Raw genomic sequence first — 25,774 nt, 5'->3', positions numbered from 1 at the left:
AAGAAAAAAAATATTTGCTCAATGCATGCTTCATACAAAACATCTAAACAGGGAACTTCGCAGCTTTTAAAGCTCAGCTAAAAACTTTTCTTTTTCCTAAAGCTTTTAAAACTTGATTTTGCTCTGACTTTTATACTGCCTGTTTGGTGCATTCTCTTCCCCTCCTTATTGTTTTACTATGATTTTATTAGAATGTAAGCCTATGCGGCAGGGTCTTGCTATTTATTGTTTTACTCTGTACAGCACCGTGTACATTGATGGTGCTATATAAATAAATAAATTAATAATAATAATAATAATAATAATAATAATAATAATTTGAAACTTGCATTTCTCACCAAGGGGGAAAGATATGCAAAATCCTCATTTAGTCATCACACAAGAAGTGTTAGCACAGGGTGTGCGAGTCATTTGTCCATTCTCAATCAAGGCAACTGTAACATCTGAAGCCATCCTAGAGCATCATTAGATTGGGAGGGGCAGGGTGGAATTGTGTTTTCTACTGTCTCTATGGCCTCCTGCTGCTGTCCCACAATAGCAATGATTTCTTTACACGGGGAAAGAAAGAGTAAGCAGCAAACACCCCCCCCCCCGTGGCCCATTCAGTGGCCGTTTTTATTGAGCTGCTTTTCTTGCACACAGCAGGAAATGGCAGAAAGTTTTGCTTTAAAAAAATAAGTCGGATTTACCAGGTCTTTGTGTGTGTGTGACACAAAAATAAGCAGAAGGGGCAGGAGATGTATGGGAGGTGGATGGCGGCATCAAAAGGATGCGTGAAAAATCATGAGTGGGCAGTAAAATGCTCATCTGATGATGTCCCTAAAAGGCCTGCCCTTTGAATAACATCTTAGGCATTTCTAATATTCTACAAACAAATGAAATGAAAGTATAAGGGAAAAACCATATTGTTCCTACCTGCGGATACGGCGATGTCCTAGATTTTGATTTTGTGCTTGAGAGACGTGATTTGCTTCCTTTTCTATTGTCAGTTATAGTTGGGGTAGAGTTTGCATATGGGAATGAGGGCTTTGCTGCCGAAACTTGGTCCAGCGAGAGCTGTAGTCCTTTGTATTCTGTATCCCTGGATAGAAGCACAAACTATATTTAGTACGAGCCGGGATAACTCCTGTCTAATTTATATAGTTTTCATTTTACGCAACGTCCAAACCTATATCAAATGTGTGTCCTTTTCTAAACTACAGAAGAAAAGAAGGGAAGGCACCGGAGCAGGAATAAAAAGAGAAGATGAAGCCTCAAAAGTACAGTTGAACCAGTTTATTGAAGGACCAGTGCATTTTGAGGCAGAGGACTCTAAACCACCTCAAGGTGAAAGCCGTAGATTGCCAGCCTGTGTGAAAGGATTGTCTAATTATGGAGCTGCCGGTTAAGCCAAACCACGTACTGAAGGTCTACTAACAGCAAATAGGAACTCCGTGAAGTCCACATTTTCGTTCACTAACCAACTCATTACAGTTTCCTCTCCTCTTCATTCTTTTCCAAGCTTCAACCTGGGCCATTTCTACACCTGCCTTTTCCCCCGGGATCGTCCCGGGATCATCCCTGTGCATCCAAATGACACACAGGGGATCCTGGGAGCAGGCAGGGATGATCCCTCCATTTTCCTGGGATAAACCTTAGGTGTAGAAAGGGCCCAAGTGTAAAAATTATAAAAAGAGTTGAGATCTTTTAAAGTCAAGCATTTTTATGCATTGTAATCTTCAACTACACACACACCTAAATTGGATCACACATTGCGCCTATGCAGAGCCTAAGCCAGGGTGAACTTTAGACCACGTACATTCAGAAAACTTGACAAGCTGGTAACCGCACGCTAGGATGACATAGAGCCTATTTCAGCCATATGAAAAGTCCTCCTAAGACTTGTAGCTCTATCATTCAAAATGACAAACCACCTAGCAAAACATGCATCTAGCTTTCAACTTAAACACAGTAATAATATAATTCATAAAACTGTATCTACAAGATTTTTGAGATTTGATTAGCTCATGTAGCAATCGTATGATGATATTGTCATCTGCAAGCTTGCTGTTTGCATGCATATGTTGTAAAGCAAAGTAGCAGCAGTCTGTGATAATGGATATACAACAGGAATGTCCTTCCAACAATTATCACATTATAATTTTGATTAATGTGTGAGAAACTATGTTTCATAAATCTCTCAACTCTTCCAGTCTAGGAGGACAAATAAGTTCAGCAGCAGCAGCAACAAACACTCACACTAACATGGAGTTATTGTAAAAGTCCTCTTTTCAAATGTTTTGTCACCAGATATTCAAGTCCACTTAATTCAGACAACTGGCCTTTTCTCCATGGCAGGAGTTTCAAAAGCATCAACTCCACCACACTTCAAAATCTGAATGGATGAACTTTCGGATTTTACAATTAAAATATGAATAGTATTTAATGTGTGTGCTGCTAACACGGGTCTTAATTCTTAGAGCGCTTTAATTCCTGCATTTATTTTATTTGCATTTCTGGGTGTCTCTTGTGGGTCATCTCACTTTCCCCTGAGTTTCACTCTCCCTTTCTCATGCTGTCCTTCTCTTTCTTTTCTGTGTTTTAATTATGGGAAGGGGGTGGGTTATCCAGGAAGGGTGAGTACTGCTGTAGGTTTGTTTGCTTTACCTTCTAATATTAACACCAGCATTTCAATTATCTTTAAAAGTTGGAAATGTTTGCATTTTATAGGTGTATTAAAGATTAAAGTGTTCCATTTGGGTGTTGCAGACATGACTGTTCTCTGCCATTTTGCTTCCCTGGCAGTTTTCAGGATTGACAGCTTTCAATACGTGATCCCCCAAATAGACAATACATATCCCAAAGTAATTTCATTATTTATTAATACTAGGGACCAACATGTTGAATAACAAGGATCTTAACAGTACACAATGATGTTTCTGTAGTGCAATGTAATAAATAACTGCTAGGGAGGAGGAGCCTATTTAAAAGACTAATCACATTCTATACATATATCTATAATTTAACTAACCCTATGGAGCTTTTTTTTTTTTTTAGAATCACACAAATTGGGAATATTTTAATTATAAAGCATCAAAATGCAGGTTGCTGTTACTGGACCAGCAACAGCTTAGACCATATTCAATTTGAACACTGGCTACCACGACTCTCGCCCTTTCCTTGGACTGGGATTGGGCTAAAGGAGTGCATGCATTAAGTACTATAGAAATAAAAATGTGTGTGATCTGGGTGAGAATATGTCAAATATATGATGATGATGATGATGATGATGATAACAATGACAACAAGAACAACAAGAACACCTTTTGATTCAAGAATCTGCAAGGCAGATGATTCACCTATTACAGTGTTGCCAACCTCTTTCAGCCTGAGGGCCAAATTCCATTTCAGAGAAGCTCTTGGGGGCCACATTAAATTGGTGGGTGGGGCCAAAGGGGAAGAGCCAAAAATATCAGCTCTTACTACCAATAACTAAGCCTCAAACTTTTAGAATGGGGGGGCTGCACAAAAGCCACCATTCAAACAGTGGATGGGGGAAAGGGAGCATGGCCATCTAGAGAACCCTGGGGAGTGGATTTGGGACCCCAAGCCTGAGGTTCTGCACTCCTGCCCTAGTAATTGTGCCTCGCTCTCTTTCCAAAACGTTACACACAATCACCTGGCTAATAAAATATGCCATCCAAGTGGTGCTGGATATGTGCACTCCCAAGACCCAATCGCTGGCACCACAACATGAAGGATGTTACTACCACAGAGACCAACGACTGACGATCCAGTGCTAAAATTTTCCCCAAGCACATGCATCATGATTGCTCAGAAGCACAATTGTAGTTGGTCTACACATCAAAATTATCTTCATGTGTAGAGTACGTACCGTTCTGCTCTCTCATCAAGAGAACCATTCATGCGTGCACTGCAGAATGGCCACTCAAACAGAGCAATTTTTTTTTCAAATTTAGTGATGAACATGGTAAATCTCCATGCCCATACTCCACGTACCAATAAAGGAGCCACTGAAAAGAAATGGGGCAATGTAAAAAGCCAAATTGTAAAAGAAGGCAGTAAAAGACACAGTTGAATTATTATTTTTGGAACCATACAGTGGGCACTAGAAATTTAATTAAAAGGTACTCAGTTTAGAATCTGGAGCCTGCTGGTAGAACAGACAAAATGATGCCTTGATTAGGATTTGGAAGCAAGGCCTGCACAATCTACACTACTGCTTTAAAACAGTTTATAACAGTAGTGACAACTGTTGGGGCCCAGGACACACTCCATATACAGTTTTCAAACTGTTTTCAAAGCATTATATCCTGCTTGTGTAGATCTGGCCATAGTGAAAAAAATAACTAGAACTGTTGAGTCCAGCTCCAAATATTGCAGTTGCTTTACATAAGTACGGCTTTCTGAAGCATTTTTAGTGTGAGTCTTTATATTATATCCACAGTTGATGAATGAAGTCTTAGTAAAGGAGTTATTCATTATGAAACTTTAATCATGCACAGTGGAGAGAGAAAGTCTTTTCCCACTATTAACTGGAGACACTGCAGTAAGAAAAAAAGTCAAGAAGACTGGCCCATCACAGAGGATTGTGCAAAGCCAGGCATCCTGTACAAAAGTAACATCTATTCTATACAGTACCATACAATGTAAAAAAAATGTTTATAACTGGAAGTGCATGAAATGCTATAGATTTATGTGCCTGCTTGTCTAGCCATTCACAGAAGAGCTACAAACTCTTGGGGCCAATTGTTAGGTTCCTCCCTTATGGCAATTGGTGTTTATTTCAGTGGAATAGGTGACAGGATACAATGAATATTTCATAAGATAGTCTGACTTACATCCATAACCTAAACTAAGAACAAAAGTAGAGTGCTCTCAGAGACATACCACCCTGATACTGGAGGTAATGACTAGTAGCCATTGATGGCCATCACCACATCTTGTGGTAGCAAACTCCATAGTTTATCTAATATCTGGTCTTCACATGCAGTAGAATAAACTGGTTGAGTTTTGAGATGGTAGAATTGGCTGCTCTATTTCAGGTGTGGGAGAACATTTCTGACCATTTGCCAACATGAAACTCACTCTGAAAGCACTTGTTCCCACTTTCCCACACAGCAGATTGGATGGTACTATCTATGGCAAAATGAGGTTTTCCTCACACCCAGGCCCTCACAGGAAAATCACACTATTAGAGAAATTGAACTGTGGGCTCCAAGAGGAATAAAAATGCTTTGGTTAAGACACATATCAACATCAGGAGAAACAGGACAGAGAAGCGAGCATTAAGGGTAGACCTGGTCAGGCATCTGCAGAGAGTCCTCACCCCAGCAGGGATCCACTGACAAGACTACCTGGACTACCTCCTTCTCTTAACCACTACAACCTCTGCCTATTTACTTCCTGGTTCTCTTCCTGACAGGCAAGCAAGTGGTAGCAGTTATGATAGTGGATGAGGAGCAATGACAGGTTGTGAGAATAGCAGTGAGAAGGTAGACTCAGCTGGAAAATGGGTCTCACTGAGGGTGTCTCCAATACACTGATGCACTAATCACCGAGACATAGGGCAAATGTGCTTCTGCCTTCTCTGTATTTTACTCTCCTTCCAGAAATAGTGTCATGGCAAACTAGAGGCTGAATTTACACTAAAGCAATCTCAGAAAAGAAAAGGACTACATAACTAGGTGGCAGCCCAGTCAGATAGCAGAAACGCTGGCAGGAGACAATGGTATTTAAAGCTGATAGAGACAATTTGAAATTTCAGCAATGTAAAGGCCAATTAGAAGTTATATATACCTGGAGAAATACACAAACCATGCAAAACCAACATACACATAGAAGTTCTTTTCCAAAAGAGAGGGGTGGGTAGATAGTGTGCTGCTAACTGTAGTGACCTCAGTCTTGGCTTCTTCGGGAGAAATGTTTACATCGCCAAATGATCATTGGCCATAATTCAGAAGTAAAAGGATACACAAATCTAGTCATGCACCCAGCTTGTAATAATATCTTAAATAGATGGCCCTCCTCAAATTTTTAAATCACCTCTGGGAATCACTGTTGTTTCAGTGTGATGAAATATCAACATATAATATTAAATTATGCTTTAGGGTGGATTCCTGCATTGAGCAGGGGGTTGGACTCGATGGCCTTGTAGGCCCCTTCCAACTCTGCTATTCTATGATTCTATGAAATTCAAACTCCACTATCATTCCCTATGGTATAGAATTCTTACAAAATGACATGTACTGACATCAACAGCCAACAAGTAAGTGTGTGTGTGTGTGTGTGTGTGTGAGAGAGAGAGAGAGAGAGAGAGAGAGAGAGAGAGATCACCTTTAGCATTTTAGAGACATATAATGAATGATAGCCATTATGATCTGATATCAGGAGGACATCAAGAAGAAGGAACACAGCTTAAAGCAGTTCTAGATCATACATGCTTTGCTCAATGGCCGTTGCAACTTTCTAGAGAATAAAACCAATATTTCAGAGATACATCTTCAAGATGAAAACTTAAAGTTAGACTTTAACACAATGAACTACATTTTAGCCGGATGTACCATGGATTCGTCAGATTAAAGCATCACCACAGTGGTTGACTGCTGAGCCTGAAATAATTTTTGCATGAATTCTCAAGGCTGCCAAAGCATAAAGAGAAACCCTAAGGGTCACAGAAGTATACATTATCAGACAGTGGATATTTTTTCTGGAACAGTATGTGACTGTAAATGGGCTAAAATGGCGCCAAGAAACTGGGAGATCTTCCAACTTGGAAGTTCCACAAACACAAATTGATCATGCCAAAAGAATCTGGTTGTATCTGCCATCAATCATGGCAGTTGGCATAGTTTGAAAGCCATAAAGGATTTCGAAGCTGGAGGAAGTAATAGTAGTCAGATAAGAGGCTCTCTTATCATTTTGATATTTCCTAAACCAGCTTGAAAAATGTGAATTTAAAGTAATTTGCCTATCAAATAGGCTTTTGTGATGAAAAGCCAATCTCAGAGATAAATACCAGTGTGAGGAAGGGCTAACCAATCTGCTGGAATATAGTACACCCAATGTAGTTTATAGCAACTCATTATTTACAACTTTGTAGCATGCCATAGCACAGTTTTGGAAAATGATTATCCTAGGGTATTTTTCAGTTCTCTTAGATGACTATTGTATATGCAGGCTCTAACTGATCGGAGTGCAAATTTTGCCTGAATCAAACCTGCCTGATCGCAAGAGGAAGAATTAAAAGCATTTTTTATTATTATTATTTTTTCAGGATTTCGAGTTTTGCAGCCGGGGAATCTGTTCTATAGAGAATTTGTGCTACTACTTTACTTTGGGAATATTTTAGGGCAGGACTCATCAAAAACACACCTTTAGGTTGCAATGCTATGGTCCCTGGGAGGGTTAACTGGAGGCCATAGGGATTTATTGGAACTGAGGAAAGAGAGAAGGAGGTCTGTTCTTGGAGGGGGAAGTCTGACATTAGTTGCTCTGAAAACTTTTGAACCAGCTCTTTTCCAATGTTGGAACTACAACCATGGGAAGGGATAAAGGGGGGTAAGTTGGGGTGGGCTAGGGGCATTGTGGGAGAGGCTGTCGATCCTGCTGATCCACAGATTTCCTGGCCCCCAGACATGCCCTCAGACAGGCTAAAGGTCTATACCAGCCTTGGAGATGGTGTAGATAAACTAATTTGTTTTTAAAAGGAGGGGGTGGAATTGGGTGAAGAGGAGGAAACGGAAATATCACTCCTCCCTCTTCCTGCCAGGCTCACATCAGCAGGGCTTTGGATTTGCCACAGGGTGCAGCATCGGAACGCTAGGCAAGAGCAAGTAGGATTGTCCTGTTAGTGCAGTGACATTTTAGCAGGGTGCCTATAGTTCCAAACACTACAGAATGTGTTTTTATCATAAGGCTTTTCCTGCACACAGCAGGAAATGGTGGAACATTTCATTTAAAAAAATAAATAAATCACATTTATTGGGGTCTATTTTGTGATGGAACAAAGGCCAGAAGTAGTGGGACACATGCAGGAGGTAGACAGCGGCATCTAAAGGACATGCAAAAAAACATGAGTGTGCAGTAACAAGTGTGGGATCAACAAGCTTGATCCCCTCCGATCCTACAAATATGCTCATAGTCAACAGGAGGCACAGAACTTCAGATGTCTGAATCAAGATTTGAATTGGGCAGCCTGTGAATCAAACCAAAGTGAATCAGCCTCTTTTCAAAATTGTGAACTGAGTCTTGTGGTCAGTAGACACCCCTTGTATACTAATTTCTATCACAATGGTCCAAATCCATGCTTCCTATAAATGCAGCAAATGTGTAAATAAACAGAAAACATGCACTTCGCAATAATGCACAAAAGGCACTTAAGTGTTAGAATTCACTTAATAATGAAAAAGTTGGCTAAGGGAGAAGCTGTCTGAAAAGTACCATGAGAAGAACTCTCACCATCACCCTGGATAGACCCCAAAGATCTAAAGAGGGGAACTTGAGTCAATGTTTCATTTTCAAATAATACCATTTTGACAATGCTTAATCCCATGGCTCAGTCCCTGCCATGTCAACACCAGGAATGTTAGTGTGTTGATTTATTTCTGATAGCATCATTTCCCATTACTTTAAATTCAAAGATGCTTTTTAGCAGCATGTCCGCTGAGAACGTGCTGAAAGCCTATTAAATAAGAGGTGAAACAGCCCATTTCCCTCCCATTCCTTTTAAGAATGCATCTTCTCAAAGCCAGCCTTTGCACGACATTTCCACTTTAATATCTGAGCATTTATGCATAAACAGCATCTCTTATTTGTATTAATGGCACAGAAATATCAATCCTCACATGCCAGCAGGAGACCATCCCCTATTATATGCAAAGTTAATAGGGACCTCCAACTGTTTCCCAGGCTAGACATGTTCACCTCAATCTTCAATGCAATCTTTTTTACAAATAATAATAATAATAATAATAATAATAATAATAATAATAATAATAATAATAATAATAATCCATTTATAAAAGTGATGCCTGATTGCGAATCACAAGATCTGACTTCAGTTTCTCAGGATTCTGCCATAAGAATCGCAGAGGATCTTGGGCTAGTCATTCTATGTAAGATTTTCAAAAGCATTTGACATGAAGCTAACCTGGGCTCCCATCACAGTTAAACCTACTGGTAAATTTTTTAGCATTATCCTTGAACGAAAACAGAGCAGAAAGACAATGCTACAAAGCATTTTGACTGTACGATGGTTTTAACTGTGAGTTGGTTTGGAAGCTTCAGTTAAGAAGCAGTATAAAAATCTACTTCATTAATACTTTCAAAAACGTTTACATTTAAGTTACATAGAAATAACCAGGATTTAGGTCAGTTTACTTCAACTAGCATAGCAAATACGTGTTTCAATGAGTTGGAGGCAGAGCTAAATCTTTTGTTTCGCAGCCCTGTTTAGCCAGCGAAAAGCAATACAACACCATTGGTTTTAACCAGGACTAAATTAACTTTACTCCAAATGCTATTGTCTTTGGTGGATTGTGTACTGGACTGTCAATTTCAGATCTCCACCTCCAACCTGATAATGACCCATTATTTCTTGTTTATAGCCATCTTCATGTAATCAGAGAGGTATTATTATTAATAATAATAATATTTATTTATATAGCGCCATCAGTGTCCATGGTGCTGTACAGAACAAAATAATACAGAACAGAATACAAAACACCCTGCCGTATGGCTTACATTCTAAAATCACAATAACAAACAGGGAGGGGAAAGGCCAACCAGCATGGGGGACAATAAAACTAATAATAAAAACTAGTATCATCACACTATGGATTATAAGCTTTTAAGAAAAGAAATTATAGGTATACCTATCTACTATGAAAGTGGAGAGTTCATTCTTAGGGCAAGATCCAATGTAAGTTCTACTTAGAAGGAAATTGGTACAAGCTGATCTTAAGTATGCTTACTTGAAAGACAGACCCACTGACTATGTCAGGATTTACTTCTAAGTAAGCAGGATTAGAATTGCCACTCAGGCCTATCTGAAAGTAAGCCAGGATAGGAGAAAAGCATTATTATAAACATTTAGGAATACAGACAATCTTACCCTGAGACAGACTATTACTCCATCTCACTCAGTATTGCCTATATCAGCCTTCCCCAACCTTGTGCCGTCCAGATGTGCTGGACTCCCATCAATTCCCACCATCCTTCCCATTAAAGGTCTTCCTTCATGAAAATGAATAAATAAATAAATCCAAGAGCATTTCCTTGACCCTGATATACAGGTGAGAAGCGGTGGTTCAAAAGCATGTTTGGGTTGAGGGCAAAGAAAAGAAAAAACCAATGGATGTTAAGAATAATGCCCAGGTACAACACCCTGAAAGGTTTTTGAGATGAGACTGGATAAACAACCATGAAGTTTGACTTAATTAAAGGCATTGGACTGACAACTCCAAAGGTTCATTGTAGCTTATGAGGAATCAACAAAACACACATAATAGCATTATGGCAATTCAGAGAAAGGTAGTCATGATTAACAGTTTTATTTATACATACAAATTCAAAATCATTTTCTACTAAATATGTTTTTCACTCCATCTTATATATTTGATTCTTGATTAAATCTCTTGTAGGTTGCTAATCATTAATAGGGGGGAGGGTTAAATTGTTACTATGCAAACAGTTCATTCATGCCAATGACCTATCAAATTTCACAGACGTGGTCTTTAATTGGATTCATTCATTTCTAATCTGCTTAAGCCCTTGATGCCATAATGTTTGACTAAATATACATTCAGCACCCTTATTTAAACTGGTAAAAGAAATGTGAGATTCAGCCTTTCAATATAAACACATATGCCAATGTTAGTATGTACTTAACTGGGTGTAGTGGGGAGAATAGTAGAAATAATTTGAGAGATCAACATTTGGTGTGTTCCTGGAAGAATTTATTTTAGTTAGTTATTACATTTATTCAACGCATCATAAAATTAATTTCTTTAGACGTTTTATAATAATAATAAAAATGCAAATAAAAGAAGAAAGGAAAACAAAAATTGGGAATGAAGGATCTCTAACATTGTTAGCAAAGATTTCAAGACAACTGAACATCTTAAGACCGTAGATGGGCCCATAACTAGCAGAGCAGTGTATAGAAGTCAGTGATGCCAAGCAAAGTTTTCTGGTGCTAATTAATATTCTTAATATCTTTAAAGGGACTTTTCAGTTTGGACAGTAACCCCTGCACTGGCAACTATTTTAGAATTTTTAGAATCTGACACCTACACCTACACACACACACACACACCACTGGAAATCTTAGTTATATCCCTGTTCAGAATTTCTGAAATTCCTGTTTATTTAATGGCCCACCTTTTGACCTCATGGGAGTCCTAACAGCTCAAGATGGTTCTCAACAGTAACCTTCATAGGACTATCATATGCTATGATCATAGGTTTCTACTCTTCTCTTTGAATTAAAGGCTCAGAGCTTGGTTTATGATCCTTATCAGTAATGTGAAGAGGGCAAATGGGACTTCAATATATTCTATCATAAAATAGAAATTTCACTCTATTAAGGATCTGATCCCATGTATCTGTATGTGTTAGTGCTGAATCTACTTTTGTACTTGAAAAAAAAAAAACCACCTATACAGTGTAATCTTTCTGGTGTTCTCAAGAGAGAAATGTTTGTTCTATTTGTTATTACTTGAAATGCCAAGTAAGCCTTGTTTTATACAGCATGCCATACAATCTTAAAAATGAATAAACAAACAAACAGTTCCACAGTTCTGTCACATTCTTGTCTCACAATGGGGAAAAAAAGAATTGGGAGAACAGCATATACAGATGAAAGTGTGGGGCTATGCAAATAGGAGTTTAACGCTATGGAAAATAAACCAACAGGTGTAATCTGGGACACAATGGAGGGAAAGCAAAGCATCATCCATGTCCAAAACACTGGGCTGACTGCCCAAATGCCACCAAACAGTGATCGCTAGCACACTCCTTTATTTTGCCACTTAAAAGTGAATAGCTGGCATTGCTTCGATTCGCACAATCAAACCAGCCCAACATAGTTTAAGCAACTGGTTTTGAGTATTCAAGCCATGGCTTGTTATATGTTATCCAACATGACAAGCCACAGCAAGGCCTTGAATATTCAAAATGGCTGCCTGCCCACACCACAACCACTGTAGCCACCCACCCACGGTACAACCCACCATTGGCTGTTCAATCACGTAAACTGGCCCAATTCACTCAAATGAGGGAAAATAAAGCCCTGCAATTGGGGATAGACAATCCCATCCACCATTCCTGAATTATACAAATCTACCATTTACATATCTCTCACTCATCAGAGCAAGTAGCATTTCACTACTCTTGCATATAAACACTCTTTCTTCAGGTCTGCCATACTCTACAATAGGAACCTGCTTGTAGATGGTATTTCTGCAAAGATTCCCTCATAGGAAATTTGTTGGTGGCCACATCTCGGTGGTGCATAGGGCAGCAGACAGCGGTGCACAGGGCCAGAGTGCCCCTTTTCTCTTTCTGACACTCTCTTCTCTCTCTCTCTCTCTCTCTCTGCCACCCCCTTTGCTTACTCACTTTTCCTTCTCAAGCAGCTGCCTGCCAGGGAAAGTACAGACAGCTCTTGGCAGAGTCTGAACTGATGGCATGTGGAAGGCTTTTGTAATTAGTCCAAAGGCCACATGAAATCAGGCTGAGGGTCACAGGCCATGGGTAACCGTTAAAGGGTGCAATGTTCCCTTCCCCAAAGTTCAAAACATTAAACAGGCCCTTTGCCATGCCCACCCCTCTCATTATGCTATGATAAGCCGGTTCCCTGGTTTACACACGTCTGTGAGCCAGCCCTTAGAGACAGCTCCAATATTTTAAATTAATTTCCCAAAGAATACAGCTGCAAGGCAGAAGTAATATCTGTCTGGTTTATCTCTAGATACAACTGCTAGTTTGGAGCAGCAATTTCCAACAGAAAAATGTGTCAGCAAGCATATGGACATTGCTGCCAGGAAGCAGCACCTGTATCCAAGGCCACAAAGGTATTCCTCCATACAGCTGTGCCATTCTGCATGGAGCAATCTAGGAACATTGGATCCAACATGACACAATTCCACGAGACTCATCTAAATGTGCTGAAAATCACCACTGGCTGGTAGGCAAATGTGTCTTCAACCACTGACTCCTGTTGAATTATCCCCATCATAAATGTGCTGCCTAAAACCAAGTCTCATTGACCTCACTGACACTTCTGAGAAAGGTCCCGCCAATCGCTTTGATGTAACTGAGCTGTAGAACTAGCTGCAAAACCAGCAAGGAGGTCTTAGGCTTGATCTGCACTACTGCTTTATAGCAGTATTGAAGTGCATTGTTAACTGTTGGGGCATATTCCATGAGCAAGATCAGATGGGGAAATTGTCGTTCCCTACCGTCACTTCTCTGCCCTTGCTTTTGTTGGTCAGTACTTCCTCTTTCTCACAGAGAAGGAAGAGGAAGTAAACAATGTCCATATGGCCCATTCAGTGGGCCGTTTTTATCACACCGCTTCTCCTGCACACAGCAAGAGATAGCTCCAAGTCTCTAAAAATAAAATGGACTTAGCAGGGACTTTTTTTTGGCATGGGAAGAAGGCTAGAAGGGGCGGGAGATGCATGGGAGGTGGACAATGTTGTGAATAGGACCTGTGAAAATACATGTGCGACCAGTAACAAGCGTGCAATAAAACACTCGTCTGATGATGCTCAGCATTCCATACACTGCTTTCATAGCGTTAATTCCTAGCCTTGCAATTCAGTGAACACTCACCAGCTATTACAAAAAAAAAAAAAACCAACCCCCACCCCAACTCCCCTCCCCCAAAGCCCAACCTGATCTGCAATCCAGGGGGGCATCTACACTACTGCTTTAAAGCACTTTATAACAGTTTTGACAACTGTTGGGGCCCAGGACACACTGCATATACAGGTTTCAAAACGTTTTCAAAGCGCTTTAAAGCGCTTTAAAAGCAGTAGTGTAGATTCCCCCCCCCCCCCCCAGTTCAGGCAAAAAAAAAAATTTATTTTGAGACTGTACATAAAAAAATAAAATTGGCATAAACAGACGCTGTTTTAATTGGATCACCAAACTGTCTTTCTTGCCTGGGATTTTGTTTGTTTCAAGAAGGAAACATCTAAGATTATTTGAAGTTGATTAATTTGGGGTAGTGATAGGATGGAGGTGGGAGGAGGCCATTAAAATATTTAACATAGACACTTGGAAACAGGTCCTGATGCTTGACTGTGTCTATCCCTCCACCCAACCCCTCACTTCACTCACAAACATGGACAACACTGTCGAAATATGCATGCTGGGGGAATAAAAGAGCGCAACAGGCCACTCAATCCAATATGTTCCATCTAAGAGAGGGAGGGAGGGAGGGAGATCCATATGCAATGGTCAGGGTGACGTTAAGAGACCTTAGAAAAATATCAGAGGTGGGCGGAGGAAATCTGCATTGCTGGATATGCATTACCTAATATTTCTGAAATCTATATTGGGGGAGGGGGGAAGGCAGGAAAAAAAAACATCTATCACTCTGAACATTTGTTAAGCTACCCAACCCACAACTGAGTTCAGCCGGAGTACTTGGCCTTCGCATAGCGGCATTTTTTCCTTCCTCCAAATACAGAAATTCAAATATTTTGGTTTACCTGAACTGTGGATGAGGCTGCAAATCTGATTTATAAAGCTTAATGAGTCCCCTTGTCATAATTTCTTGATAAATATGGTACAGTGACACTACCGTGACACTGAGGTACAAGATGCCCAATAGGTTCCACCCAGAGTGGGTGGGTTTTAGAGGTTTTACAGTAGAGCTGAATGTGGCTTGCTTATCCCCCTTTCCCCTAGCCACGCACCACACACTCTTCAAATTAGAGCAAGCAATTTCCTTCATGGCTACCGGAGAGAATCAATACAAAAATCTCTTTTAATTAGCTCACACAACCCAAAGTCAGCCTCTTCGACCACTAGATGCACAAAGCAAATCGCAAACATCCCCTGGGCACTGCTTTTAATCACAGTAGCAACAACAAAAATATCACTATTGTTGTTAGCAGCTACACAATAAGTAGCTAAACTTTCTCAGTTAGTGAGTCTGAAAACTGGGGTTACCTAATCCGGATCAACCGAAATGGAATAACTACCATTCCCAGATCCTCTAACAGCTATCCCCAATCTGGTGCTCTTCAGATGTTTTGAACTTCAACTCCCATCAGCCCCAGCCAACGTGGCCAATGGTCAGAAATACTGAGAGTCATAGTCCAAAACATCTGGAGATCACCAGGTTGGGGAAAGCTTCTCTAGTACTCAGAATCAGTGAAGTGGACTGGAACAAACCATAGCCTTTTCCAATCTACAGATCCATATGCATTGGACTACAGTTCCCACCATCTTGAACCATCATGCTAGCTTGGGATAATGGTAAATGTGGTCCAACACATCTGGAGTGCACCAGATTGAGGAAGGTAAGCATCCACTGATTTCACAAATCTTAAACAGATACATAGTAGTATTCTGACTCCTTATTGTCAAAGCTTGTCATCCAGACTAAAGCACACCCTGTAAACAAGCGAAGCACTTTGGTGAGATCATGACATAGGCAGAGCCAGAGATCTCACCCCACCCCCAATACACACACACACTCCTATAGTTGCAAGAGGGCGCAGACACATCCCCCCCTTTCTGTGCATCCACCCCTTGGTTTGACTCCAGATGCCATCATTCATCTGAATTCATATCTATGGGGCTACAATGCCACCAATTTTGAAACAGATGGGTTGCACAGTTAATTTTTCACATATGAATGTTCATCCCTGCGTGAAACAGCCATACACTGCAGACAAAGATTTCAAATAATCTGCACCTGAAATCTTTTCAAATACTATTTTCCCTGAATAGGAGAAATTCAATCCTTCCTTTCTGTGACATCCACAAAACGGATCTCCAGTGATGCAAGTGTGAATCCGACAAAACACATGTAGCTGCAATGAGATAAACGTGCCTTTGTTTTAGTTAGCTTACACCCTAACTGTAACACAAGCATATGAGCATCAAGGCATACGAAACACCTGCCACTGTTCCAACATGGGAAACTATCGTAACGCCTTGAACCATTTGTGTGCAGTGGTTTCCCATAGGGCAACGGTGGAGAGCATGTGGCCCTCCAGATGGTGGACTGCATCTCCCTTCAGCCCTAGCCAACAACATCTGGAAGGCTACACATTCCCCATCCCTGCCATAGGGATTGGTGGGGGGGATGCCACACAAACAGCAGCATGGAGAAGATTCTAAACATGAACTGTCCACTGTCATGTTGAGCCATTCAAATTAGACTCTAGGGGTTGTATCCAATGGTAGCTTTGCCATAACATACCGTTCCCCCACCTGGTGCCCTCCAGATGTGTTGGACTACAATTCCCTGGCATTTCCCAGCCGGCATGGCCAATTGGAAGGTGTATCATTGGGAGAGCACCAGGTTGGAGAAGGCACCAAAATACTGTTCTGTGGTCCCCCACCCCACCCCAACCCTCAGAATCAGCTCTTGGGGTGGGCGCAGGAGCTTGGATCATTTGAAGGAACAGCAAAGATCACGTGATCCAACTTCTATGAGCAGAAGTACTTTTGGCTACCACAAAGCCACCATAAGATACAACCCTATGTGTCACCTGCTTCATATCCACTTACCTTCACGTTGGTTTCCTACATCATTTCTAAATAATAGATGTAGGATCGTGGTACTAATTGATCAGATGCATGATCATTGATATGTAAATATGTAGGAAATATTTCTTCCCCCAAAAATGTTATTTTCTGCTTCCAGGTTTAGACAGCATCATCAGACTGGGGAAATCACATTTCCCTACATCGCCATGGCCTCCTGCTGCTGTCCTACAATAGTTATGATTTCTTTACACAGGGAAAGAAAGAGGAAGCAGCAACGACCACATAGCCCATTCAGTGGGTGTTTTTATTGTGCTGATTTTCCTGCACACAGCAGGAAATGGCGGCAAGTTTTGCTTTTAAAAAAATAAGCCGGATTTACCAGGGTCTATTTTGTCATGACAAAAGACCAGAAAGGGCAGGAGAGGCACAGGAGGCAGAAGGCGTTGTCAAAAGGACGCATGATAAACCGTGAATGGGCAGTAACAAGCATGCAATAAAATGCTCGTCTGATGATGCCCATACTCTTCTCCTATTCCTGTTGTTGCTGCTGCTGCTGCTGCTGTACATTAATCAGAGATAGGAACAAAGAAAGTTGCCTTATATCAAGACAGACCATTGGTCCAACTCGTTCCATATTGTCCTATATTGACTGCAGGGTTTCACAGGGAGCTTTTCCCAGCCCACAGGGAGAAGCCAGGGGTTAAACCAGCAACTCTGATATTGGCAGCAGAAGAACAACAACTAAGGCTACATTCCTATGAACATTTGTCAACTGGACACAGTGGGACTTACATCTTAGTAAATATACATAGGACTACACTGTACTCTGTGATAAGTGCTAACAAATTCACATTGATCGCCCTTGAATATACAATCTAATACCATCCAAGCAGAATTCTACCTCTGGCAATGCCTAAAAAGTAGCAATGATGGGATAAGGAGCGTGGGGCAAAAGTCAACATTTTCATTGTTCCCCCCCAACCCGCCGCCACCACCCCTTTTGCCCTATATTTTATTATTTTGCTAACTGAACCCCTTCTGGTCACTTCAGCCCTCTTTCTCTCTCTCTCCAAGTAAGGCTCCATCTCTTTGAACAAGAAAGAAATCACAGGGCTTTGATAGAAACTCTGGATAAAATTAAGAACTTCAAACTCCCAGGTTTTTTCCCCCCTTTTTCCGAGAAAAAGAAAAACAGATGTCCTGTTTGTTAAGTATAAATAACTCCGTACGTTGAAACCTTTCTTTTACGCTGCATTAAACTTTATTTAATGCAGGGTGCCCCTTCGACTGTAAGGAGGCAGGGAGGGAGCAAACTTGAGGGGTGACAAAGCCCTAAATCTTGTTCTTTCCCTTCTAGAGAAACAGAAGAAGACAGGAGGGCAAAGCTTTCGGGCAGATGAAAGAACTCCCTAGATTCTTACCAAAGTTATGGAGTGGGATGAGCCTTGTCAACTAAAAGCCTGAGCCAAAGAAGGGTGGGGTTGGGGTTGTTGTTGTTTTTATTTGGGCAGGACTGAAGTATTGGCCCTTTTTTATGACCTCCCTTAAATACTTCCATGATAGGCAAAAGAAAAGAAGAGCATCCTTGATGCAATCTGTCAAGCACTTCCCCCACTCCACCCTGTGACAGCTCCTGGCATGAGACTTCTGCACTGGCAGAAACTGGGTGGACGATGCCCCCATCGACCACCGGGATGCAGCAAGAGGCCTTCCAGGATTGGCACTTACGTGAGCACGTAGTTAACGCTGACGATGCAATGGGGCCGTGAAGACCGACTGTTGTGAACGATGGTGGCGTAGCTCTGCACCCAGACCCAGCCGCCTTGCTTGGCCAGGAAGCGGTAGTATTTCGTGGTGACTTGCCCTTTCACAAGCACTGAAAAAGAAAGACAACGGCAGCTTTATTTAGGGAGATGATGCCTCATTTCTCTTGTGATCTCAAGGAAGGAAATCAGCAAATCACTGTACTGGCTCCATTTAATTTTGTATCATTTATTTTATTTCAATGATTTAACTTATCTCCTGTTTCTTCTGCTTCTTTTTTAAAAAAGAGTTCAAGGAAGCTGGGTGGTCTCCCATCCAATTCTACTTCCCCTTAGCTTGGGGCCTGCCCAAGACATTTTGCTGCCTGAGGCAAAAGTCAAGATGATGGTCTCACTGCCCCACCAACCCATTTCATGAGCAGAAGCTGTCCAGACTAGCAGCTGAAACAACATGAGCAGGGGGGTAGCATCCTCCAACACACCTGAGGGAAGCAGGTGAGCTTAGGGCACACACAGCTCTGTCCTCTAACACTCCCCAGTCCTTGCATCTTCCACCAGACACAGCTGCCTGACTCTGCCTAATGGCAGGGCCGGCTCTGCCTTAGCTTCAAGTAAGGCTATATAGCATTAAGTACTCATAGTCCATTCCCTGGCTTCACTTGACCAATCAGCAATGAACTTCTCAAGGAAAACCTTTCCGTATTCTCACTTGAACATTGCTTTACTAGTTCTTTGTATTTTTGTTATCGTATTGTTTGATGATTGCACCATTGCATTAAAACCTACAAAAAAGCCATCAGTACACCATAAACAGCAACAAATAACAACTCAGATATATTATGCCTATTCAAAAGTACTACCTCTCCTATCATCACATCTACCTACACAACCACAACCACCCACTACAACTCTTACCATAGTGATGATAGAAAGTGAATGCTCCCTCTTCAGTAAACAGCATGTTGACCATAAGGCACACCAGTCATGAACAGTGCAGTCCTTTATGTCTGCTCAGAAGTAAGCCTCATTGAGTTCAATGGGCATTACTCCCAGGTAAGTGTACACGGTACTGCTGTGCTGCCTCAATCTACTTTCCAGGCATGCTGTCAATCAAATGTAACATGAGTCTCTAGCATGTGATTATTATTATAGTACAGGTATTCACAAATGTCAGCAACTAGGTTAAAAGTCATGCTTGCAGCCTCTCAAGAAAATGTTTTTTCTTGGTAATCATTAGAATGTGCAAACCTATACATGTCTGCTCAGAAGCAAGCCCCATTAAGTACAACAGGACGTATTCCCAGGTAAGTGATTACAGGACTACAGCCCAAGGGAATCATAGTGTTTCACTGCTATAGGGTTCAACTGTCATTACCTTCTTCCCCACTGAACATGGAATCATCGAATAGGAAGGGATCTTCAAGATCATCTAGTTCAGCCCCTGTTCGATGCTGGCTCTGCAATGTATCTGTATCCCTGACAGATGGCTGTCCAAATAGCTGACATCAACTTAGTTATTCTGTCAGCATGCCAATGCTTCCTAACAATGAATTATTACCAAATGATAATTCTCAATTTAATAATATCTTACATCTGTAATACAGATACAGGCAACATATCCTGGTTCTCAATTTTAGTTAAAATGAAATATTCAAATGTAGCTTGATTTTGTTTTGGGGGCTAAAATTAATATAAAATCTTTTGCAAGTCAGTCTTAACCTTGTTTACTTAAAAGTCTCATTTGTTTCATTGGGAGTTTACTTTCAAATACATGTGCACAGAAAGGCAGCTGTTAAAGGTGCAACATACATTTAAATCTATATACTTTGATTTAATGGGGTTGGGCCTGAAAAGTAAACAATCTAGATTCATTGGATCTGAGACTGTTACAGCATAATCCCATGCATGTCTTAGCCAAAGGAAGTCCTACTGAATCAATGGGAGTTACTCCCAGGTAAATATGTATAGGATTGCATCCTAAAAGTGCTTAAATTCCCAGCCCTCCTTGTTAAGTTGGTGCGATGTTTTGATCATTATATGCTAACTTCTACTTGCCTTGAAGTCAACAATAGGACACAGAGCTATAATTTTGTTGTTGTTCTTACAGGCATTCTCTGTCTTGAACAGTGAAACTTTTCTCGACTTAAAAAAAAAATGTTTTGCCTGCAGAATTTCTGCCTGTCCACAGAGATAGATGACACAAGTGGCAGGAATGGTGGTGGAATGAAACCAAGCATAAACCAGAGAATGGAATTTTCCCTGAAAAAGTGTGTTCCAAGCCACTTACATCCAAACATTCCTTTGAAAAATATAGTTAGGATCAAAACCAAGTTTTAGACATCGTACTTCAGACTGAATGGTACAAGAATACAGCAACAATCTGAATCCAAATTATTATTATTATTATTATTATTATTATTATTATTATTATTATTAGTGGGGTATGCGCGTCTCACCAAAATTTCCATTGATTTGAATAATTCTGGATCAAACCCAAAAAGACCTCCTGTTGAAGAAATTCTCACTCATACCAGGGTTGAGAGAAGATTCCATTTCCAAATCATATAACATATTCATGCCAAATGTATTCCATCAACCACCCTTAACACATCGTAAAGCAATTCTGAAGTAGGGGCAGGCCAGAATGGGAGACTGCATGTTGTTCCTTGCTTACTAAAAATAAATCTTTTTGAGGGATGGAGTTAGATATTTTATGACCTTAATAGGCCTGAGATTCTTTTGGAAAACATGCTAAAAAAATAATAATATCAGAAATCTCTGACACTGAATCCACACACACACACACACACACACACACACACACACACACACAATGCTATCCACTGTACTTCGGATAGAGTAAATTCCTCTTTGAATAGGGATGTGCTCTGCTTCTAATCGGACCGGCGAATTAGAAGCGGAGCGGGGGGCTTTGCCTGCCCTTAAGGCAGAGGCGAAGAGGATTGGGGGGCCGGCGGAGCGTGGCGAAGAGGATCGAGGTGAAGGCGGATCCTTCGCCTCGATCTGGAGCTCCGCTGGAAAGGTAAGTGGGGTTTACCGGGCCCTGCCGCTGTCACTGTCGCCCATGCGGCAACAGCGGCAGGGCCCGGTAAACCCCCCCTCCTCTCCCTTACCTGCCTCCGTCCGCGGTCCATCGGCTTCTTCAATTGAGCCCGCAGTTCAACCAGGAAGTCTAGGCCACACTTGTGGCCCAGACTTCCTGGCTGAACCGCGGGCTCAATTGAAGAAGCCGAAGGACCGCGGACGGAGGCAGGTAAGGCCCCCCTCCCCCATGGTCCCTTACCGGGCTCTGCCGCCGTAAATCCAAGATTTACCATCAGCAAATTACAGCACAATCTTATGCAGGTGTACTCAGCTCACTCCTAGGTAAAGAGTGTATAGAACCCCTAGAATCCACAAATAAAATCCTATTGCAAAAGGCATACACTTCAAATTAAAGAATTTGGAGCCCAAGAAGAAGTTTGGACTCCTAAAATTGGATGAAGCTCACAGTCCTTTGCACAAAATTTCCACTCCTGGCTATCTTAAGCTAGAAGCAGGTGACCTGGCACCTTCCAGATCTATCCCCGCCCTAAATTTTATTGGTTTCAGCAGTATAACTTGCAGAGGAAGGAGTCATTTCAGTGTTATTCTTTCTAAATAATTGGGACTCCCTGCTGATCTACTATAAACCACTCAAGACATCTGCCAGTAGATTGAGATCTATCTTCTGTCCACCCCTAGTAGATAGGGTTGCAGCCTTTGTGGTTTTGTGACTGTTTAGTCCTTGTGTTTGTATTCAGATGCCTTAGGATCACAGCCTGTGGATACAAAAGCTAAATGGAACTTCAGATGAAGGCCTAACTACTACCGCTAACAACATTACTAGTGGTACTGAAGCTGTGGTGATGGCAGTAGGGAGAACTTACACTGGAAGAAGTCATATTCAACAGTAGTAAAGACTTTTTGGTGACTGCAGCAGCATTAGCCCTAAGCAAAGCAATACCTTCAAAATGCCACTGTTCCGAAAATTCATAGTAATAGATGCCAACTCATCTCTCCCTGACCTTCCTCACCTGCCTCAGATTGCAGGGGAATGGCAGATTACTTTTCAGCTTCTGGGGAAATATGTCCTATTTTTGTGTTTTCTCTCCTTTCTCCCCTCTCAAAGTGAAAGATGCTGAAATCCTAAGGCAACCCTTGTCCTACTAAACTGGTGGGAACCCTTGTCCTACTAAACTTACTTCCAAGTCCCAAGCAGTGGCTTGGGACTTGGAAGTAAGTCCCATTGAACTCAGCATGGGTTACTTCTGAGTCAACCTGCCTCAGCTGGGGCTTCAAGGGTGCTATGGGTGATAAGGGAAAGAGGCTCCTTACACAGGTGATGAGCACAGCGCAAGTGGAAGGTGTCGCAGCCATGGACATGGTGGTACAGCGTCTTCTCGATCAGGTCCTGAGGCTCATAACCCGTCAGCTCAGCTACCCTGCCAAGGAGAGAAAGTGAGGCTGTGGGTGGGTTGCTTGGATTTAGCGCTGCCAGACAAGGGCAAAGTAAGCCGTGGGGCTGACCTACCGTGAATCAAGGAAGATGAGTTTCATGTCCAGGCTGGCCCGGAACATGAACATGTTGCTGTGCAGCTTGATCTCCGTCACGGCACTGGGGGGCAGGGAGTGGCCCACAGCCACCAAGCCCACATTTTGGTAGCAGCCATCAAAGGGAGACATGTCCAGGCTGTACTGGCGGATCTTTAGGTAGCCGCTGCAATGAATGACCTGTCCGAGGCACAGAGGTTCATCCAAGTCAATGGGAATTTGTTGTTGCCAGACCTGACAGTAATCTGTGAGATAGTTCATATCCACACACACACACACACAAACGCAAATAGAAATCACACCAATGGCAATCCTAAACATGCTAATTAGGGAGCAAGGCCCACTAAACATGGTGGACTTGTTTCACAGTAAACATGATTGTCACACAGGCTCGGTTCATACATCCATGCTCATCACATGATAACTCCAGTTCCAAGGGATGACTTGCATATCTGAATGTGCGATTACAAACAGAACTTTGGTATCACCACCTCACCTCACAAATAATGCTTCTCAGCGAAATCAGCTTGCACAATATTTTGTGACATTTTAGTTGGCCCTAATAAAGGCATTGCTGCTATAGTCCGAATAAAGGCATTGTGTTATTGTTGTTGTTTTAAAAAACCTATTATTTATTTTTAATCATTATCATTAGCAATTATATTAATCACATCATCGTCATAAAAACATACCGCTAGACCATCTCAGCTACTTGAGTCTATTGAATGAAATCAATGACATTCAGTCATCATCAACTGTGCAGTATTCAGGTGACGTACATACATGTCCAAACCAGCCTGTTACGTGATGACTCTCAGGTCACTGTGTAAATAATCTCCATAGAAAAGTATTATGTTTGAGGTATGTGGAAGACATTTTGCCTCTACTCAGAAGTAACCCCAATGAGTTTAATATTGCTTACTTGCAGGAAAATAGTATAGCATGGTTGGCTGGGGAATGCTGGGAGTTGTATGACTTTTTTCTGTTTAAATATGCATTGGATTGCACCCTAACAGAGAAAGGTACTCCTTATGCCAAGAGAGCACTCTAAGGTCTTGTTACAGTGAAATGCAATGCATATCTCCTCAGAAATAAGTCCCATGAAGTCCAATGGGACCTTCTTGCAGGAAAGTGTGCATAAGATGGCAGCATTAAGCAGCCCTGATATCCTTGGGATATAGGGCGTGATATAAATAATTTTAATATTTATTTTAATAAATACTCGAAATACCGTTACTCTGAAATAAATCTACAGCACAATCCTTTGCACACTTACTTGGGAATAAGTGACCTTGAATTCACAGGAACTTACTTCCAAATAAACATTCAAACCAGTCTTCCCCAACCTGCTTTCCCCCAAATATTTTGAACTACAATTCCCAGCATCTGTAACCATTGGCCTTGCTGGCCAAGGACTGATGGGAGTCCCAAACATTCAGGTTGGGGAAGACTAATCCATATGATCAGGATGCACATCCAATGAACATTTACTCAGAAGTAAGTCCCTTCGACTTACTCCCTGGTAAGAACGGTAAGGATTGCAGTCTTGTTTTCTGTATGGGTGGGATTCACGTCGTTCTTTCAACTGAAATCCCATCGAAAGCGCTGGGGCTTAAGCAGATTTCAAGGGACTTTACTCCCAAGTATGCAGAGGACTGCAACCTTAGAAACTAATCCTATCCGTGTTTACTCAGAGGTAAATCTCACTATGCGGGACTTTCCCCCCAAATAAGTGTGCACGTAATCTCAGACTTAATTGAAATGAAGTGCCAGAGGAAAGGATGGGATTTACTGCCAAATCGAGGTGGGCAAGCGCTGAAGCGCACTCCAGCCGTGATGATCCATATCAGTGAAGGTTTGCAGACGCGCGCATCTCGCCCTCCGCCAGCCCGGATGCGCGCAGTTCTCGGGTCAGCCACTAGTTGGCCCTCTTGTGCCCACCCACCTTGTAGCCGCCGCAGGTCAGGCCCGCGTTCCTCTTGGCCAAGACGCATTTCATCCTTAGGAAGAAGGAGCGCTCGATCTCGTACTCTAGGAGACAAGGGGCATAACGCGCATGTCAAGGAAGAGGCCGCTTGCTGCCGCCGGCCGTGTCTTCCCCTTCCCGCCCGCTGCTTTACCCGGTTAACTTTACCCTGAACGAAGTGGGAATGGTAGGGCTGATGGGCGGTGAGAACAGCGGTCATCTCGTCGTGATCGGCTGGATGGATGTACTCGTAAATGCTGTTGCCGGTCAGCTCTACCTGCAAGAGAGGAACCGGGAAAAGGCGGTGCATCTTGATTGCCATCGACACAGCCTGCCCATTCAGTGCCTGGATGATCTCAGCCATCCACGCCCCAAAAAGCAGCTCTTCCGTTCTTGTCTATGCCTTTGACGCACCAGTGAAGGATACTGATTCACACGACCGATCGAATCCAAGCAAGACAATAGCTTGGCCATTTTCCTGGATACTTGGAGACTTTAAACCAGGTTTGGGGAGACTTTGTCCCTCTAGATGTTTGTTGGACTAACATTATCCCTGACCATTTACCATACTGGCTGGGGATTATAGGAGTTCGAGACCAACAACCCACAGGTTGCCCACCCCTGCCTTAGGCCAGCTTCTCCGACCCAGATGTGTTGGACTAAAACTCCCATAATTCCCAGGCAGCATGGGGGAAGTTGCCTTAGACTGAACAGT

The 25,774-nt window shown here is 41.9% G+C and overlaps 1 protein-coding gene across 1 annotated transcript in view; it reads right to left on the bottom strand.

Moving 5' to 3' along the window:
* SIM1 (SIM bHLH transcription factor 1) overlaps positions 1 to 25,774 on the bottom strand; it is a 62,704-nt gene that overhangs the window by 8,722 nt on the left and 28,208 nt on the right. Inside the window, exons 4-9 of the mRNA XM_063125760.1 lie at positions 25,228 to 25,336; positions 25,039 to 25,124; positions 23,074 to 23,273; positions 22,878 to 22,984; positions 18,466 to 18,613; positions 916 to 1,081 (exon numbers count right to left, since the gene is read on the bottom strand). Coding sequence (XP_062981830.1) covers positions 916 to 1,081; positions 18,466 to 18,613; positions 22,878 to 22,984; positions 23,074 to 23,273; positions 25,039 to 25,124; positions 25,228 to 25,336 — 816 coding nt within the window. The remainder of the gene's footprint in view (positions 1 to 915; positions 1,082 to 18,465; positions 18,614 to 22,877; positions 22,985 to 23,073; positions 23,274 to 25,038; positions 25,125 to 25,227; positions 25,337 to 25,774) is intronic.

This window comes from Elgaria multicarinata, chromosome 4 (assembly GCF_023053635.1).
Source record: "Elgaria multicarinata webbii isolate HBS135686 ecotype San Diego chromosome 4, rElgMul1.1.pri, whole genome shotgun sequence".
Lineage (NCBI taxonomy): Eukaryota > Metazoa > Chordata > Lepidosauria > Squamata > Anguidae > Elgaria > Elgaria multicarinata.
The sequence above is the reverse complement of the archived record's forward strand: the minus strand, read 5'-3'. Positions and strand labels throughout refer to the sequence as shown.